At 46.8% G+C, this 18,186-nt stretch overlaps 1 protein-coding gene across 1 annotated transcript; it reads right to left on the minus strand.

Moving 5' to 3' along the window:
• Positions 1 to 1,970: 1,970 nt before the first annotated feature.
• On the minus strand, positions 1,971 to 17,770 carry DHX33 (DEAH-box helicase 33). The gene is made up of 12 exons (XM_036452020.2): positions 17,304 to 17,770; positions 14,198 to 14,358; positions 13,438 to 13,665; positions 13,076 to 13,246; positions 10,442 to 10,627; positions 9,357 to 9,468; positions 8,355 to 8,514; positions 8,105 to 8,193; positions 7,563 to 7,690; positions 6,973 to 7,176; positions 4,687 to 4,773; positions 1,971 to 3,084 (listed from the first exon to the last, which is right to left on the minus strand). The coding sequence occupies exons 1-12, from the start codon at positions 17,749 to 17,751 to the stop codon at positions 2,776 to 2,778; spliced, it is 2,283 nt and encodes a 760-aa protein (XP_036307913.1). The 5' UTR covers positions 17,752 to 17,770; the 3' UTR covers positions 1,971 to 2,775.
• Positions 17,771 to 18,186: the final 416 nt, after the last annotated feature.

The following is an 18,186-nucleotide window of genomic DNA, read 5'->3' on the forward strand; positions in this document are numbered from 1 at the left end:
CCTCTCTGAAGTTGATAGAAATATATTTTTAAAATAAATAAAAACCGATGGAAAAATATCGGGTGATGATAACAAAAGCATACCAGGATTTCTGTTACTATGTGGAATTTGTGGACTGTATTCTTGCCACTCTCAATAAACCTAAAGACCAGCCTTTGAGGTCATCTCCCTTAAGATGCCTTCCTGAAACCTCCTCCTCTCTCCCATGAAACAGATAGGAAATCATGACTGTGCACCTCTCCCCTCCCTAACACACATTTCATTCTTCTCTCCGGAGAAATATCCTGGCATTGCTGGTTCGCCTCCCCCCAGCCTATCAGTCCCTTATTCCTGAAGAGAAGGATCCCCAGTTAATTCCTGCAATCTCTCCTCACCATTCCCTCCAAGCTGGCTCCCAGGTTCTGATAGGACATTATTTTTCTAAGGGCACGAAGCTATGGCTTACATCAGATTTAGGTTAAGAACTGATGTTCCTACCTTATCAGACATATAGAATACATATGTATCAGGTACCAAAAAAGTAAGCCTTTCCCAATTCGTGGCAAAGATAAGATTAATACTTAATATATTCTAAACAGCATTCTGTAAATAAGGAAAAAAAAAAAAGACTCAAGAAAGCCACACACATCATGTACAAAATTCATTTTTAATTAATTTGATTGTCATGTGCAAATTTGAGCATTAAATACAAGAACAGGTGTTTCTATAGAGCTATGTCTATTTGAATGAAACCAGATTCTCTAAGTACACCATAAACCTGAACCAACTTGATTTGTCTGTGTTTTCCCTTCTGCAAATTACATTCTGAACAAATAAAATATAATTGAATCCTGCTTCCCCGGACAGGTGCAGTGTGCCCTGACATGCTCATGGAATGGTATCTTAGATGCCCGGTCACAGTTCCGAGCAGTTCTTGGTGCTGGATTAAATGGATTTAAGTAAAAGTTTTACCCACAGAGCAAAAACTTGTCTCCATTCTGGTATCTTTTTACAATCAGCAGAGATGCAACATTAAGTAAGGGTTTTTAACAAGGACCAGGTGTCGGGAGAGAACTTCACAGCTTTCCCTGTAATGGGATTTGCGTTGCTCGGTTGCCCCACGTGCCAGTAGCAGGCATGTGACCTGCTTGGAGTGCATCTATTCACATGAAGCTGCTCATGCGAGCTGGTGATTCACCCAGACATGGACTGCAGATAGGAAAAGAGGTTTTACCAATTGAAAAAGAGTAGCTCAAGATCACATTGCAACATCACTGTGAAACATTTAGCTTTCTTAAGTTTAAAATGTACCATCCCCTGCAGCTCAATATAAATAAGCATTTACTTCTTTGTAGGAACATGTGAAGTCAGAATGGGTTTTCCAATCTGATGTAATCCCTGAGCAGCTAAGTTAAAAATTAACTTTTTAAAAAGCCCAATAAAAAACTACTGTATTAAAGGCCTATGAGAATGTTAGTGATAAACGTATTTCTGTACAGAAACATTAAAGCTACTTAGAAGCTATCTATCCTTTATTCCTGCTCAGAAAAGAATATACATTTTCCAGAAACTCATAAGGTACTTCAGTTGGACATAATTATTCTAAGAGAGAGTATTTGTGGAGGGACATAATATATCACCCAGCTTTTCTTTTTTTACCAACATGATGAATTTTTTTTATTAAAAATACATTTTCTCTTTCCAAGTCTGGCTAAACATCCTAGGCCTCTATTAAATAAATAAGAAAAATACATTTTAAAAACCTGAAAAACTTACCAGAAAGTTAGCAACAGTAAAAATTAAGTCAATCTGAGGAAGAGCCTGCTAAAAGTCTAAGTATTCAATAAAATAGGGCAGCAATTTCCAACCGGTGTGCTGCAAGAATTTTTAAAACATGCAATACCTGACTATTTAGTCAGGGGAACTGACCTTTTTTCCCTTAGAAAAAAAAACAACAACAACAACAAAAAAAAACAACAGGTTGTGGGCTTGACCCCCAGTGTAGGGCGTGCAGGAGGCAACTGATCAATGATTCACTATCATCATTGATGTTTCTATCTCATTCTCCCTCTCTGAAATAAATAAAAATATATTAAGAAAACCCAAAAAACTCTGTACAGCTCTGGCTGGGTTTCTCAGTGGTTAGTGTACCGACTGCAGACCGAAGGGTTCGATTCTGGTCAAGGGTGCATGCCTCGGTTGCAGGCTTGCTCCCTGACCTGTGTGCAGGAGGGAAGCAATCAATGTGTCTCTCTCACATTGATGTTTCTGTCTGACTCTCCCCTCGCACTTTCTCTGAAGATCAGTGGAAAATGTATCCTTGGGTGAGGATTAAAAAAATACTCTGTACAGATAGACATTAAAACAGATCCAAGACCACAGCTCTGTGCCCTCTCGTACTCCCCTTCTAGAAAGTCCCTTAGTCTCGAGAACTGGGGAGCTTGTGGTACTCAATTCACATTGTTTAAAAAGCAGGAAGATGAAGCCAACAATTCATTGCTCATCTTTCATTTTCTCTAAACCTCATGATCCTATAAGGATGATTGCTCCCTTTGGTATGTAAGAAACGGGGGCTCCGAAGTTAACTATGTCACTCCAAGCCACCCAGCAAGGACCTAAAGACAATTTTGATGTTTCAAAGGTATAAATAGTATCTACCCGTCTACACGACTCATTCAGCCTCCGGAGTTTAAAGGAAGACACGTGAGCTCCAGGAAGCCGGGCCGTTCTGGCGGGTTAAAACCCGCCGCCTCTGGGCACCGAGGGAAGCGGCTGTGGCCCCGCCCGGGCCGGGGCTCAGCTCCTGGCGGCCCTGAGCTTCCGGCGGAAGTACTCGGGGGCGGCCTCGTACAGCCACTCGGCGTCCACCACGCAGAGGTCGCGCATGTAGCACTTGTTGGTGTGCAGCAGCTCGGTGTACACCACGCAGGCCGGCTTGCAGTGGAAGAGGACGGACGAGGGGTGGATGGCCACGGGCTGGTGCGTGTCCGTGGTGGCGTAGGTGCCGTCCGGCTGCAGCTCGGCGGTGCTCATGAAGAGGCTGTGAGCCAGGCAGCGGCGGACCATCTCCATGTCTCCCCGGGACGACGTGATGGGCATGGACATCTGTTTCAGGAGGAAGAGAGATTGGAGAAGACCCCGCACATACACTGCTCAGCACTGCATAGCGTTTGGAATGCCTGCCCCTAACATGCAGCCCATCCGGCAAGCCTAACGGCCTGGAAGTTGCCATTTGTTAACAAATGCAGAAAGTTTCAAAGTCTCCCATATATCACTATTTTCTGCATTGTAGCAACTTGTAAAAATTATGCACTACTTATGCAATCTGAAAATAAATATATTCCTACTAAAAAATCTTACCATGGGTTCTAATAACATTGGAAAATACTTTTGCAGTTTATAGAAGTTGAATATAAATTATACATACAATGTAACTAAGTATACAAAAAACATTTAACAGGACTATGAGAAAACAGAACAAAATGGTAAGAGATGGAATTGTGGAAAATTTTTACTTTCTTTCTTATTTAAAACCTAGAGGTCCGGTGCACGAAATTTGTGCATGGGAGGGGTGGTGGGTCCCTCAGCCCAGCCTGCACCCTTTCCAAACTGGGACATCCCTCTCACAATCCATGACTGCTGGCTCCCAACTGTTTGCCTGCCTGCCTTTCTGCCTTCCTGATTGCCCCAACTGTTTCTGCCTGCCAGCCTGATCACCCTCTAACCACTCTCATGCCAGCCTGATTGATGTCTAACTGCTCCCCTGCCAGCCTGTTTGCCCCCAACTTCCCTCCTCTGCCGGCCTGGCCACTCCTAACTGCCCTCCCCTGCAGGCTTGATGAACCCCAACTGTCCTCCCTTGCAGGCCTGGTGCCTCCCAACTGCCCTCCCCTGCTGGCCATCTAGTGGTGACCATCTTGTGTCCACATGGGGCAGCTATCTTGATCTTGTGTGTTGGAGTGATGGTCAATCTGCATATTACTCTTTTATTAGATAGGTTAGAGGCCTAGTGCATGGGTAGGGGCCAGCTGGTTTGCCCTGAAAGGTGTCCCATATCAGGGTGGGGGTTCCCTTGGGGCATGGGGTGGCCTGGGCAAGGAATCTATGGTGGTTTGCAGGCCAGCCACACCCCCCAGTGGCTCAAGCAGAGGCCCTGGTATCTGGAATTTACTTATCTCCTACAATTGAAACTTTTTTTTTCCAATGACACACAAAGACAGTCAGTGGCCATGTCTACGACAGCACATGGGCACTTCCTGTGCTCAACCACGAGAGGCTCACAAATCTAACCCCACCTCTGAGCCTGAGTGCAGCCAAGCCTTCTGTTTGTTCCATGGCTGCCACCATTTCTGTTTAGATTTGCTAACCTTCTATAATTGAAACTTTGTAGCCTTGAGTGGAGGCCTAGGCCGGCTAGGGCAGGTGGAAAGCTTGGCTTCTTCCATTGCCAGAGAAACCCAAACCTCTCTGTGGCTGCAGCCATCTTGGTTGGGGTTAATTTGCATACTCGCTCTGATTGGGTAGTGGGGATGGCTTGTGGGTGTAGTGGAGTTATACTTAATTTGCATATTATTCTTTTATTAGGTAGGATTTTCATACAATAAGAGTTTCTTTTGTAATCACTAGCTATAAGCAATTAAAATTTGTTTTTATATAGAAAAAAGTGAAAGCTTAGTCCCTCAAAGAACAAGTAGGAAGAAAGAATACCTTTACACAGATGTCCCTCAGCTGGGCTCTGACTTCAGCTACTAGCATCATATTCTTGCTGTTGACAAAATTCTCTTTGCACCAATCCTGAACAGGAGAAAAAGAGATATCTTAATCCTCTCATTTCTATAATGAAAATAATATAATTTTTAGAACATAGTTGAATTTAAAGGGAAAATGTTAGCTGCCCAAAATATAGAAAAATATCTTTATATCAAAAAGCATAAACCATAAAAAATATTAATTTAAACAAAAGTAAAACAAAAAAATTATTTTATGTCAAGTCACTATGAAAAATGCTACAGACTGAGATGTTTGCATTACTACACCCAAAAAAGGTAAGTATCTCTAGAATATATTAAAAAACAAACAGCCCTAGTTGGTTTGGCTCCGTGGATAGAGCATCAGCCTGCGGACTGAAGGGTCTCAGGTTCAATTCCAGTCAAGGGCACATGCCCGGGTTGTGGGCTCGATCCCCAGTAGGGGGTGTGCAGGAGGCAGCCGATCAATGATTCTCTCTCATCAATGATGTTTCTCTATCTTCCTCTCTGAAATAAATAAAAATATATTAAAGACAAAAAACTAACAGCCCTGGGCAGTTGCTCAGTGGTGAGAGCATTGGCCTGGTGATATAGGGTCCCGGTTCAATTTCCGGTCAAGGGCATGTACCTTGATTGCAAGTTTAATCACTGGCCCTGGTTTGTTGCACATGCAGGAGGTAACCAATCGATGTGTCTCTCTCACATGGATGTTTTTTTTTGTTTTGTTTTGTTTTTAATATATTTTATTGATTTTGTACAGAGAGGAAGGGAGAGAGATAGAGAGTTAGAAACATCAATGAGAGAGAGTCATCGATCAGTTGCCTCTTGCATACCCCCTACTGGGGATATGCCCGCAACCAAGGTACATGCCCTTAACCGGAATCGAACCCGGGACCCTTCAGTCCCCAAGCCGACGCTTTATCCATTGAGCTAAACCGGTTTTGGCTCACATGGATGTTTTTTTAAAACAAACAAACAAACAAACAAACAAACAATACAGCCCCAGGCCAGGTAGTGCAGTTGGTCAGAGCGTTGTTCCGATATGCCAAGGTTATGGGTTTGATCCCTGGTCGGAGCACATACCGTACAAGAATCAACCCATGAATGCATAAATGAGTGAAACAAACTGATGTTGCTCTCTAAAATCACTAAATAAAAACATTAAAAAAAAAAAAAAGAACCTCCTATAAATCAGTAAGAAAAAAGACCAACAGTCCAGTAGAAAATAGACTAAGGATGGACAGACAACTCAGTTTTAACAGAAATGACTAGTAACCAATAAACTTATATAAAGATTCTCAGTCTCATGAGGAATCAAGACAAAGTAACTGAAACAGTTGAGATACTATTTCTAATCCATCGACTTGGTAAAAATGAGTCATTTTAACTAAGCATTGGAGATGATGGTGGAGAAGGAAGCGCGTACGTCACTAGGGGGAGTTAGAGGGGCTGACAGCTTTGGGGAGCCACATGCTCGCCCGGGGAAAGCTGGGTCAGCTGCCAAGACCAGCAGGTGCACTTCTGAGTGTGGAGCCCAGAGAAACATCCTCCTGCACAGAGGGTCACAGCAGCGCTGCTCATGGAAACAAGCTCAAACATCTGCAGCATCTCACGTTCAGATGTGAAGTGAGGGTATGCTGCCACCCATGGGAGCACACGCCACCCTCAGGACAGAGGGCTCCCAGGCAGGAGGGACCAGGGATGGGAGAGTGCAGGCCTCTGCTGCATAAATCAACAGCGTTGTATGTCCTTAAAAATGAATTGAGACAAACAGAGCAAAATGTTCACAACTGCTAAAAATGGGCACTTTTTTTTTTTTTTTAAAGAAATGACTGCATTGAAATGCAGAGCAAGTTAAGCACAAACACCAAGGCACAATTACTGATTTTACTGATAAATAAAACAATATATTGCCGTTTTCCATCTTGGTCTGAAGAACTGAAATATCATACAAGCAAAAACTACTATGGAGAAAGTCAGGGGCAGGTGGGGAAAACCCATTTTGTAGCTAAGAAACTGATCACTAACTACTGAAGTCATTTGTCCACATTAAATACGAGTTAAACACAGTGGAGCAAAAGGCAGAAATCACCTTTCTTCCCTGGTACTGTCCCTGTGCAAGATCTTTCTGAAATGATATCAGACCTTCTTTTTGTGGCTCTTTAAATAAAGCTTCAGCGAAGAGAGGAAGGACGACATTCCCAGAAAGAGGCAGCACGGGAGAAGAGGAACGAGCAGAGCGCACCTTGTTCCCGCCCAGGTTTTTGAAGGTCCGGTAGATGTTGAGCAGGGTGACGTGGTCGCCCTCGCTGGATATGAACTTCTTCCGGACGGCCTGCACTTCATCCCGCCGGGAGGGCGGGTTGTGGAGGACGCTGTCCACGGACAGCAGGGAGACGATGGTCAGGATCTCCTCCGTGCAGTGGAACTTGGGGGACAGGAGGATGGTCTGCAAATCAACATTAAAAACTGCGTTAACCAAAATTCTTCCCGGCTCTGAACACAGTATTCCCGTATATATTTGTAGTTCCCTTTCTAAGGCGTTAAAGGGCAGGCGTTTCTAAAACCATGACTGTGTGTTAATGTTACTTGACTTGTTTGCAGAACAATGAGTGTCTTTCCTGAAGGATTCCACATTCCTTGTGGGTAGGGCTCTTGATTTAAAATGAGTTCTAAGCCCACGTAGAACGTAAGTCAGTGTTAGACACGAGTAGGAGTGGGCAATTATTTAGGAGAAAAGTGAAGGTTAATCTAGAAGCACTAGATTCAGAAGTCTACTTTGGGATGGCTAACCTGTAATTACAGAAAGGGGGCTGAAGAGAGGGCATCATTTACTTTGGCAAATTTGGGCTCTAAGGGAAATGCTGCCATCTTCCTTCCGAGCGGAGTCAGGGTGAGCTGCTCATCCTTGTGTTCAAGGGCACCTAACAGCTCCAGCTGGGCGATGGCCGCCTGAACGTGATCTGAAAAACAGACACAGAAAAGGAGCCGAAGACCCAAAAAGGAAGTTGCAACTAGTGATAACTTCACAACTGATCACACCACAGCAGAGTTCACACGACCACTGTCCCCAGGACACACCGTCAAAGCTGTTAACGCCACCACTTCTTCAGTTCAATTCCCTTTAGTTATTTTATTTTTTTTGTTAATCCTCACCCAAGGACATTTTCCCATTGCTTTGTAGAGAAAGTGGGAGGGAGGGTAGAGACAGACAGAGAGAAACATCGACATGAGAGACACACATCCCATGTTGCTTCCCGCACACAGCCAGGGATCGACCAGACCAAATAAACCAAAGGAGACCTCTAAAATACTTTGAGTCCATTTGCTGTCATTTGTCTACTTGTAATCTTCCACTCCACTGAAGGTCCACTCACCTGGAGACGGTTTGGACATGAAGTCAAAGGTGAGCACGTTCGGGACTTTCATGGCCAGGAGCTGCAGCATCACGCTCGCCAGGTTACACCTGTGCAGAGTGAGAGGCGTGCGTTGTTCACTCCCCCTGACCCTCCAGCCGGCCAGTCAGAACCACCCCTGAGGCCTCAGTGAGGACTGCGGCTCCGGGGAGCCTGAGCAAGCAGGGAGGGAGTTGTGGGCAGATGGAGGGGTGCGGGCATCTCGGCCCACCTTTGGATCTCTGGCACGGTCATCTTCTCAAACTTCTCAAACTCATCCTCTGTGTAGAGCCGGTAGCAGACGCCGCTGTCCTCTCTGCCGGCGCGTCCGGTGCGTTGCCACGCCTGTGTCTTTGACACCCGCTGCACAGCCAGCACCTCCAGGCCACTGTCTGGAGGGAGAGTGGCCACATCAGTGTCTGCCCCTCCTTCACATAAACTGCGTCTACAGTGCGGACAAAGGAGCACTCCTCAGAGCACCAGTGACGCTTTCTGCACTACCGGGTCAGGAAAACTCAAGGCTAAAGCCGAAAGCACAAAACCAGACTCTTCTGCAGTGAAACGAGGCCTGGTACTGGACACTGTGAAATCTGTTATAAAAACATCAGAAAGCCTGGCTGGCGTGGCTCAATGGTTGACATAAGAAGCTACACTCTATGCTAGGCACCGAGGACCGAACCCTGTCGCATGTTCTCGCTGAGACACACAGTGAAAGGCAGCACTCAGTAAATATCTGGGAGTGGTAATTTCAGCTGCCTCCAATCCTCTGTAGAATAAAGCAAGGTATACAACAGACACAAAGAAAAATGACTGAAGGAACTTCCCACTGAGCATGCATTTCAGGAATAGCTAGTGCCTTACCCAGCCTAGGGAATTCTGGGAATCCTGGAACTTGACCCCGCCAAGCTCAAAGTTCCGATGAGAGCCTGTGATGTGGTGTCAGGCTCTCGGCTGGCTCTCATGCCATCATCACCCACCTTCTGACAGGGTCTCAGACATCTGTTCCCGTTTGTTAAACCTCACCTTCTCTTTCTACCCTGCCTTCTCGTCTCACACACCTGTCTCAGGCCCACTTTCGGGACCCGCCCCTGCCCTCTCACTTTTGGGGCCTGCCACCCAAATCTCAGGTAGTTACAAACATGAAATGCTCATTGGGAGAAGCTTGGGGACCACAGGAAGCTCAGTGGATGCTCACTACACACAGGAGAGACAGTCATCAGCTACAAGTTCTCACCAGGGTTATACTTCTTTGCTTTAACCATGCCCGTGTCAACTACATATTTTATTCCTGTAATGGTTATGGAGGTTTCAGCGATGTTGGTTGAAATGATCACTTTGCGGTAGCCCTAAAAGGAGGAAGAAAACCAGAAAGCCGTATGTCACACATATGATTCGTAAGTTTTAAAACAGTCCTCACCATTAATTTCCATAGTTCACTCATGATCAAGAAAAGATGACTTTGTTACTAATGACAGTTATCCATGTTGATGGTGGGCCATTAAACTGGGTGGGTGAGAGGGGAGGAGATGTAGCGGCACAGGCACAAGATTCAGAAGCAGGTGGGTGTGGGCTGGAACCCTGGCGCTGCCAGTTACCTACTGTGTGCCCCTGGAGCAGTTACTTCCCTCCTCTGGGCCTCGGTGCTTATTAAATGGGATCATAACCCACCTTGCCAGTTCCCGAGAGGATGAGAGGCAGTGTGTTTAGCATGTCAGCACAGAGCGTGGCACAGCATGGGCGCCCAACAAATGCTGTTATGGACCAATGCGGCTTGTGTTGGACCACGGAGGACTCACTCATTTACCTTTCAGCTTCGCCTTTGCCCTCTCCCTCATCCCCTGACAACTGTTTCCCTGTTCTTTATATACACACACACACACACACACACACATATACTATATATGTGTGTGTGTGTGTGTGTGTGTATATATTTTGTTTTGTTTTGTTTTGTTTTTACAGAGAGGAAGGGAGAAGGTTAGAGAGTTGGAAACATCAATCAGCTGCCTCCTGCACACTCCCCAACGGGTATGTGCCTGCAACCAAGGTTGACCGAAATCGAACCTGGGACCCTTGAGTCTGCAGGCTGATACTCTATTCACTGCGCCAGACCAGCTAGAGCTGTTTCCCTGTTCTTACCTTGAGAGAGCTGAAGCTGTAGCTACGAGTTCTATTCCTGCAGTTGTTCAGCTACTGTCTCTGGAGCCTGAGCATCCCGCCCCATACACCTTATCTGGAGCCTGGTGACAGGCATAACGACAGGCCCGCTGGAGGATTCGCGTGCGCCCCCAGGGATGGGGCTGGCAGAGGGGGTGCACTCACCTTGGGCGCTGCCTGGAAGACGCGGAGCTGCTGGGCATAGGGCAGGGAGGCGTACAGAGGCAGGACCAGCATGGAGGGGCAGCCGTCCGGGAGGTGCTTTGCAATGTCGCGGCAGGTCTTGCTCATGGCTTCGATTTCCTCCTGGCCAGTGAGGAACACCAGGATGTCCTGTGAGGAAGGGGCTTCCTGCACAAGAATGAGAGTAGGATCATTAGGCTTTAACAGAAGCATTCCCCTTGTAAAGGGAAGAACAGCCAGTTAACAAGACACTTATCCACCTGATCTTTGAAGTCTGCTCAGGTATACTTGTAAAGTACTTGATAAGATAACTGAAAAAATGTTTAATAACATGTGAGTATGTACATATTCATGTGGGTATACATGTAATTTTTGCCCAGTGTTTTTAAAATATATTTTTATTGATTTGAGAGAGAGAGAGAGAGAGAGAGAGAGAGAGAGAGAGAGAGAGAAACATCAATGATAAGAAAGAATCACTGATTGGCTGCCTACTGCATGCCCCCTACTAGGAGTAGGGCCCCTAACCCAGCCATGTGCCCTGACCAGGAATCAAACCACGACATCCTGGTTCATAAATTGACACTCAAACACTGAGCCACACTGGCCGGACTAGCCAGAATTAACAGGACAAATGTTCAGAGGGACACAAAGACAGGATAAAATCTAAAACAGTCTAAACTTCACCAGTGGGAGGACTCATCAAAGCCACACGTATTTGAATGCACCTGCAGCTGCCATTCATGAAAAAGCCTCACCTCAGGTTGGCTTTTGGAAGTTAAACAAGGCAGACTGACCTTCTTCTCCAAGTACTGTCAAGGTGGCAGTAAAGGTCTAAGCCCAGAAAGACAAACACAATGGGACAAAAGAAAAGATTAGAAGTGTCTACCCACTTGTAAGACTGAAAGATGGAAGAGAAGGGGGAAGGGAGTGCATGACCGGGCTGGGCAGAGGGCCTCTGGGCTGGGTGCCTGCTAAAGGGAATAGTGACAAGAGATGCACCCATTTCCCCAGGGAAGCCTGAGAGGCTCAGGACTTGGTGCAACACAGAGGTGGGCTGTGGGAGGGAGGAAATCCAGGATTGGCTCAAAGTGTGAGTACAGTAGTTAACCCTCCCCAGGTCTCCCCCCACCCCCCGATGCAGCCAGGAGGCTGGGCTGTAATGGGATTCAACACGGGAGGACGACAAAGGGAAGAGCCGGATCAGCTACACAGAGGCCCAGTTGAGCAGCATAAAGGACTCTGGGAAAAGTGGACTATGTTTGAACACATAACAAATATTCATGATTGGCATATTAGACTTTGGACCACTTGAGAAAAAATTAGCCATACATAGAAAACTTATACAACTGTGTGTACATGGAATGAGGCATTGAGATGATGTACTGTTAGCAATGTAGGAACATAAAATTGTAAATATGACAGACACTACATTTAAAACACACTGGGTTATTTTTAGCCATGAAATCTTTCCTCTCCAGATGAGGTGGAACTATCATCTTAGCTACATGAAATGGATAGAATTTTTACCTTTCACTTGAGAAAACTAAGGTTTAAGAGCAAATATAAACTTTACGTGTCCACACAGTTTGTAAGTAGCAGAGCAAGTAATAAAATTTAGATCTAACTTTAAATAAGTAAATAAATAAATAAATAAATACATTGTAATATAACTATGTTGAGAGGATGAAGAAGAGAAGCAAGAGGTAGAGAAGGGAATTTTCTAAATCCTCATCTACCATGGTAAAAAGTTAACATGATATCAGTAAGTCAACAAATAGCAATAGAAGCAGGTTATTTTAGAAATATGAAAGTAATATTCAGGGGAAACAGCTAAAAAATTAAAAGTGGTTACTCTAAAGTGCAGGATCTGGGATGGGGGAGTAACAGTAGTTTTTTTGTGTCTTTTAAAATTAACTACTTAACTCTTTAGCTTCAAACTGCACACACATCACTTCAAAAAATTAATTTGAAAAAGTCTGCCTCTAGATTTTTTTCAGGAAGCAAATGGGAAGGTAAAAACAGTCAATTTTATACACATTAAACAAAAAAAAAATGAGATGATTGTTTAATACAATGAGAAGAGATTTGAAATGTTTCTCTAATGCAGTTTTTTTTTAATTCTAAACTGGGTCAATACCAACGTTTTCTTAGTATGAGGCAGAAAATACCATAAAGCATCACATGCAACAAAGGAGACAGTGTGAGGAAAGATACTGGTCAGAGTTAAATTATTTTTAGAGAAAATGATAGAGAGAGAGAATAGTAAATAAATTCCGGACTCATCTTTTTTTTTTTTTTTTTTTTTTTTTTTTTTAACTTTTATATGATTTGAGAGAGAGAGAGAGAGAGAAGGGAGAGAGGAACATCAGTTTGTTGTCCCCCATACTTATGCATTCATTGGTTGCTCCTTGTATGTGCCCTGACCTGAGGCGTCAAACCTGAAACTTTGGCAAATAGGGATGACACTCTAACCAACTCAGCTGCCTGGCCAGGGCCAAATTCCTGGTTCATCTTAACGACATGCTCACCAAGTCGTTCCATTCAGCATCCGAGGCTGAGTGCCCTATCCACTGAGAGGGAAAACAGACCTTTCAGGACTCGGCCGCCATCCCATACCTGGTGAATCTGGAAGACTGAGACAAGGGCGGCGTGCAAGTAGTCCTGCTGAGGCTGTTTGGTGTAAAAGATCTGGATCGGATGCTGCCGACCCTCCAGGTAGAGGACAGGAGCGCCATTGAAATACTGAGAGAACAGGTCTACATCCATCGTAGCTGACATCACAATCACCTGGGGGCGAGATGGAAGAGAAGATGGAAACAAACGTGGCCACAGCCTTTCTTTGTCCCTCCCAAGCTCTAAAAGCAGATATGAAACCCGTCACTCCCCCGGCGGTGAACTTGGTCCCGGTTCTGAGGCAGACGGGCCAAGGCGAACGCGGGGAAGAAGTGTGGCCTCCTCCGGGAGCGCGCTGCACCTACTTTGAGAGGCAGCTTCCCCAGCTCCTTCCGCCTCTTCTGGGCAGCTTTCACCACGCCGAAGAGCACGTCAGTGTGGATGGTCCGCTCGTGGGCTTCGTCCAAGATGACACAGCTGTACTTCCGGAGCAAGGAGTCTGAAATTGCTTCCCGCAGAAGCATGCCATCTGTCAGGAACTTGATCCTGGTGTCTTCCGAGGTGACATCATCGAAGCGCACTGTATAGCCAACCTGTGCAGAGAGGTCATTCATTCACCAAACGCAGCTGAACGTCCACTAGGTAACCAGCACCGGGCCAGGCACTTGTGTTTCCACAGCGAACAAGACCAACGCTGACCTGCAGGCAGCCTGGCAGCTGACACGGACAGTGGACAAGTATCTTTAACTGCAATTATAATTAGCACTAGAAAATTCATGCTCTACAGCGGGGTCCCTCAGCCGGGCCTGCCCCCTCTCACCGTCCGGGAGCCCTCAGGGGCAAGAGGCGACCTGGCAATCAGGGGAAAGCAACGCCCCATCACACCTCTGCTGCTGTCAATAAGCCACACCAGTGGCTGAGCATCGACCTATGAACCAGGAGGTCACGGTTCAATTGCAGGTTTGATCCCTAGCGTGGGGCATGCAGGAGGCAGTTGATCAATGATTCTCTTTCTCTCTCCCTCTTTGAAATCAAGAAAAATAATTAAAAATTTTAAAAAAGTCTTGTTCAGAAAAATAAAAGGCAGGGGAGGGCGAAATTTTTGTAAAGAAGCAAATTAGGTACCAGCTTCCCGAGTTCAGTTCTCTTCTCATCTGAGACTCTAGTAGCAAGAGAGATGGCCGCCACTCGCCGAGGCTGGGTCACAGCAATGATGCCCTGGCGGCCAATGCCCCCTTCATAGAGGTACTGAGGGAGCTGAGTGGTCTTCCCAGAGCCGGTTTCCCCTGGAAAGAAAAAAGTCTCATTAAGTGCAAACTGAAACAAATTTCACCAACCAAATGTATCAAAGTCGGAAGAGAAAGATAAAAGGTAATATTCCTGGTCAGGGCACATGCCCAGGTTGCAGGCTCCATCCTCAGTGTGGGTCATGCAGGAGGCAGCCGATTAATGATTCTCTCACATAATTGATGTCCCTATCTCTCTCTCCCTCTCCTTCCCTCTCTGAAATAAATAAAAATAATTTTTTAAAAAAATACTCTAGCTGAAACCGGTTTGGCTCAGTGGATAGAGCGTTGATCTGCAGACTGAAGGGTCCCAGATTTGATTCTGGTCAAGGACATGTACCTTGGTTGCGGGCACATCCCTGGTGGGGGGTGTGCAGGAGGCAGCTGGTTGATGTTTCTCTCTCATTGATGTTTTTAGCTCTCTATTCCTCTCCCTTCCTCTCTGTAAAAAATCAATAAAACATATTTTTAAAAAATACTCTAAATTCTGATAAAGCCACAGGAAACTGGGTACTCACAAATACTGCTAGTGGAGTGTTAACTGGAATTGCTTCTCAGAAGGCCACATTATATCAGAAAATTTTTTAAAAAGCTTATGCCCTTTGACCCAAAACTCCACTTACAGAAACTGATTCTGAGGAAAAATTAAAGACGTACATAAAAATATGGCTTCAAAGATGTTTTATTCAGCTTTGTTCACGAAAGCAAAACACTGGAATATAAATGTTCAACAATAAGTATAGTGAAACACAAAATGAAATATAATGCACTCATACACGGCAGCCATAACAGACGCCTCACTGTTCACTTGGGCTGCCTTTGTCCGCACTATCAGGAACTGCCTGCTCTCAGTATGCCTGCCTGGCACATGCCACAGGATGAGCCAGACCTAACTCGCTCTCCTGGGCCGCACTGGCAGCCTGTGCCATGTTCCTAGCACCTTGTTCATCTCTTTTTCAGCAGACCAACCTGCACTGTCTGTAAGTTTAAATGTTTCTACCTCCTCCATCCCCAGAAGCTTCAGGAGGGCAGAGAATGTTCGCCTATCTCTTCCACGTACGTAAGCCCTGAGTTTGCAGTGGGGCCAAATGCACCTGGACACCAGCACTATCACTGATCCTTTTCTTAAATATATATATATATATATATATATATATATATATATATATATATATATATATATATAAAATATATTTTATTGATTTTGTACAGAGAAGAAGGGAGAGAGATAGAGAGTTAGAAACATCGATGAGAGAGTCATCGATCAGCTGCCTCTTGCACACCCCCTACTGGGGATATGCCTGCAACCAAGGTACATGCCCTTGACCGGAATCGAACCCGGGACCTTTCAGTCCCCAAGCCGACGCTCTATCCATTGAGCCAATCCGGTTTCGGCTTAAATATATTTCTTCATTGATTTCATAGAGGAAGGGAGGAGAGAGAGAGAGAAACATCAATGATGAGAGAGAATCGTTGATCGGCTGCCTCCTGCATGCCCCCTACTGGAGATGGAGCCCACAATCCAGGCATGTGTCCACAGGCTGATTCACCGAGCCAAGCCGACTAGGGCTCGATCCTTTTCTTATTTTTGCATTCTGTCCTCTGTCCTCATCCTCCCTAAGAGCCCACTCAAGGCCCTGAGACTCCCATTCTCAGCAGAGTTCCTGTGCCTATTTCATAGAAAAAGAAACCTCAAAGGTGACCTCCCTCTCCCTCCCCCTGGAAGCTTTTCTGTAGTCACACCCATACTCACCTCCTTTCTCCAGCCCGAAGCCTCTTGGACATCTTTCATTGTATTGAAGGCCAATTCTGCTTCTAGCTCCTGTTGTCAAATGCCCCCTCCCCTTCCCATTAACCCCGGGGGGCCAGCTCTGTTAGTACCGGCTTTCCATCTTCAGCCTCCCTCTCTCTGAGTTCTGCTCAGCCTATTAATACAGACTTGCAAGTTCCTCTCAGCCCCTTTTTTCCTCAAAAGAGAGGCCAGCTCCTATTGCCTTCATTCCCTCACCAATGACTAATCAGCTCCTACCCCACAACTTGTCTGAAATAGCGCACAGTGGGTCCACAATCAATTCAAATCCAGGGGGCATTTTTGGGGTCCACATATTATTGGACCTCATTGCTGCATCTGTTTATGCCCCCTCCTCTTTGTTAATCCACATCATATATATAATCCCCAGTGATTTTTAGAGAGTGGAAGGAAGGGGAAAGACAGAGACAGAAACAGCTTATGTGAGAGACGCATAGTTGCCTCCCGCAGGCGCCCCTGGTGGGGATCCAGCCTGCAACCGAGGTACATGCCCTTGACCAGAATCCAACCTCCGAGACCGAGACCCTTCAGTCCGCAGCCGATGCTGTTAACACAGAACAAACCGGCCAGGGCTTCCTGCTTCTTATCCCTCTATTCCTTTAACTACAGGTAGCCCCTTCTGGGTCTCCTTTCACTGTTTGGAGGCTCATCCTCTCGGTCTTTCAGAAGCTCCTTGGACTTAAAGGTTGGGGATCAAAGCTCCTTGTAATCGGTCCCCAATTCACAACTCTGCCTTTCGGTTCGTGCACCGGAAACTGCTACTCCCCGTCAGACCCACCGGACTGTTTCTCGCCTCCATTCGCCTCTCACGAAGCTGTCCCCCTTGGGGACCACCTCCCCCCAGTCTGGCTCAGATGCACCCTTCAAACTGCCCAGAGTCCCCGGGGCCCCTCCACCCGTCCACTCGGAAGGTGACGGTCTTTGCATAACAACTCGGTCACTCCCCCCGGGCCGTGAGCACCCCCGGGGCAGGGCTGTCAGACTCCCCCGAGGCCCCTCTCCCGGCCTGGCACCGAAAAGGCGGTTAAGTTTGTGGCAGAGACAAACCGAAGAGGGTGACAAGCACCTAAGAAAGCCTGTGCTCGCAGCGCCAGGAACGGAGAACAAGGAAGGACTTGGCCGCGCGGCCGCTCACCGATGAGGATGGCGCTGTCCAGGGTTCGGAGCTGGGCCAGCAGCTGCCCCCGCGCCTGGAAGATGGGCAGACTCCGGCGCTGCAGCTCCACGGCCTCGGGGTAGGGGCTGGTCGAGGGCTGGGCCAGGGGCGGCTGCCGCCGCCGGCTTCCTCCGCCTCCTCCTCCTCCTCCTCCGCTGCCGCTGCCTCCCGCACTCAGCATTACCACTCGCCTCCCGTCGTGGCTCGGAGGCCCAAGGCCCGGCCGGAATCTCTTAGGCGGCGGGAAGCCCGCCTCCTCGGGCATGTCGGGAGGGCGCAGAGGCCGGAGGAGCGAGGGCTGACAGCTCGCAGCTCCCGGTGCCAGCACGCGCCCCCCCTTCCAGCCACGTGCTAGCCACTCCCGGAGACCGACGGAGACAGCACCGCCGCCTTTCGCCTTTAGGAAGGGGACTGCAACTCCCAGCATGCACTGGGAGCTTGGGAAGGCTTTCACTTCCTGGGGGCGAGGAGAACGGCATCCGCGGTACAACAAGAAAAGGGTCCGGAGCGACCACAGCGAAAGACGGGGTGTAAGGTTCCTCGGGACCTTAACCTTCCCTGGCTAGTAAAGCGGTATTCCAGCTTTATTATACTGGTAATACTACCATAATTCTAGTAAACACGCGTTTCCTTCTCCTCTCACAATACTCGCTTTTCAAGGAAAGTGCTTAATTTTATTTTTAATATATCTTATTGATTTTTTAGAGAGGAAAAGAGAGGGATAGAGTCAGAAACATTGATTAGAGAGAACCATCGACCAGCTGCTTCTTGCACACCCCCTAGTGGGGATGTGCCCGCAACCAAGGTACATGCCCCTGACCTGAATCGAACCCGGGACCTTTCAGTCCGCAGGCCGGCGCTC

Source organism: Pipistrellus kuhlii, unplaced genomic scaffold (genome assembly GCF_014108245.1).
Source record: "Pipistrellus kuhlii isolate mPipKuh1 unplaced genomic scaffold, mPipKuh1.p scaffold_m20_p_23, whole genome shotgun sequence".
In the NCBI taxonomy this organism is placed as follows: Eukaryota; Metazoa; Chordata; class Mammalia; order Chiroptera; family Vespertilionidae; genus Pipistrellus; species Pipistrellus kuhlii.

Coding starts and splice junctions, on each gene's coding strand:
- DHX33 (XM_036452020.2), bottom strand. CDS start 17,751: ATGCTGGGAGTTGCAGTCCCCTTCCTAAAGGCGAAAGGCGGCGGTGCT. Junction 9,469..10,441: donor TCTTCCAGGCAGCGCCCAAG/GTGAGTGCACCC, acceptor TCCTCCTTTTAG/GGCTACCGCAAAGTGATCAT. Junction 7,691..8,104: donor CATGTCCAAACCGTCTCCAG/GTGAGTGGACCT, acceptor TCTGTTTTTCAG/ATCACGTTCAGGCGGCCATC.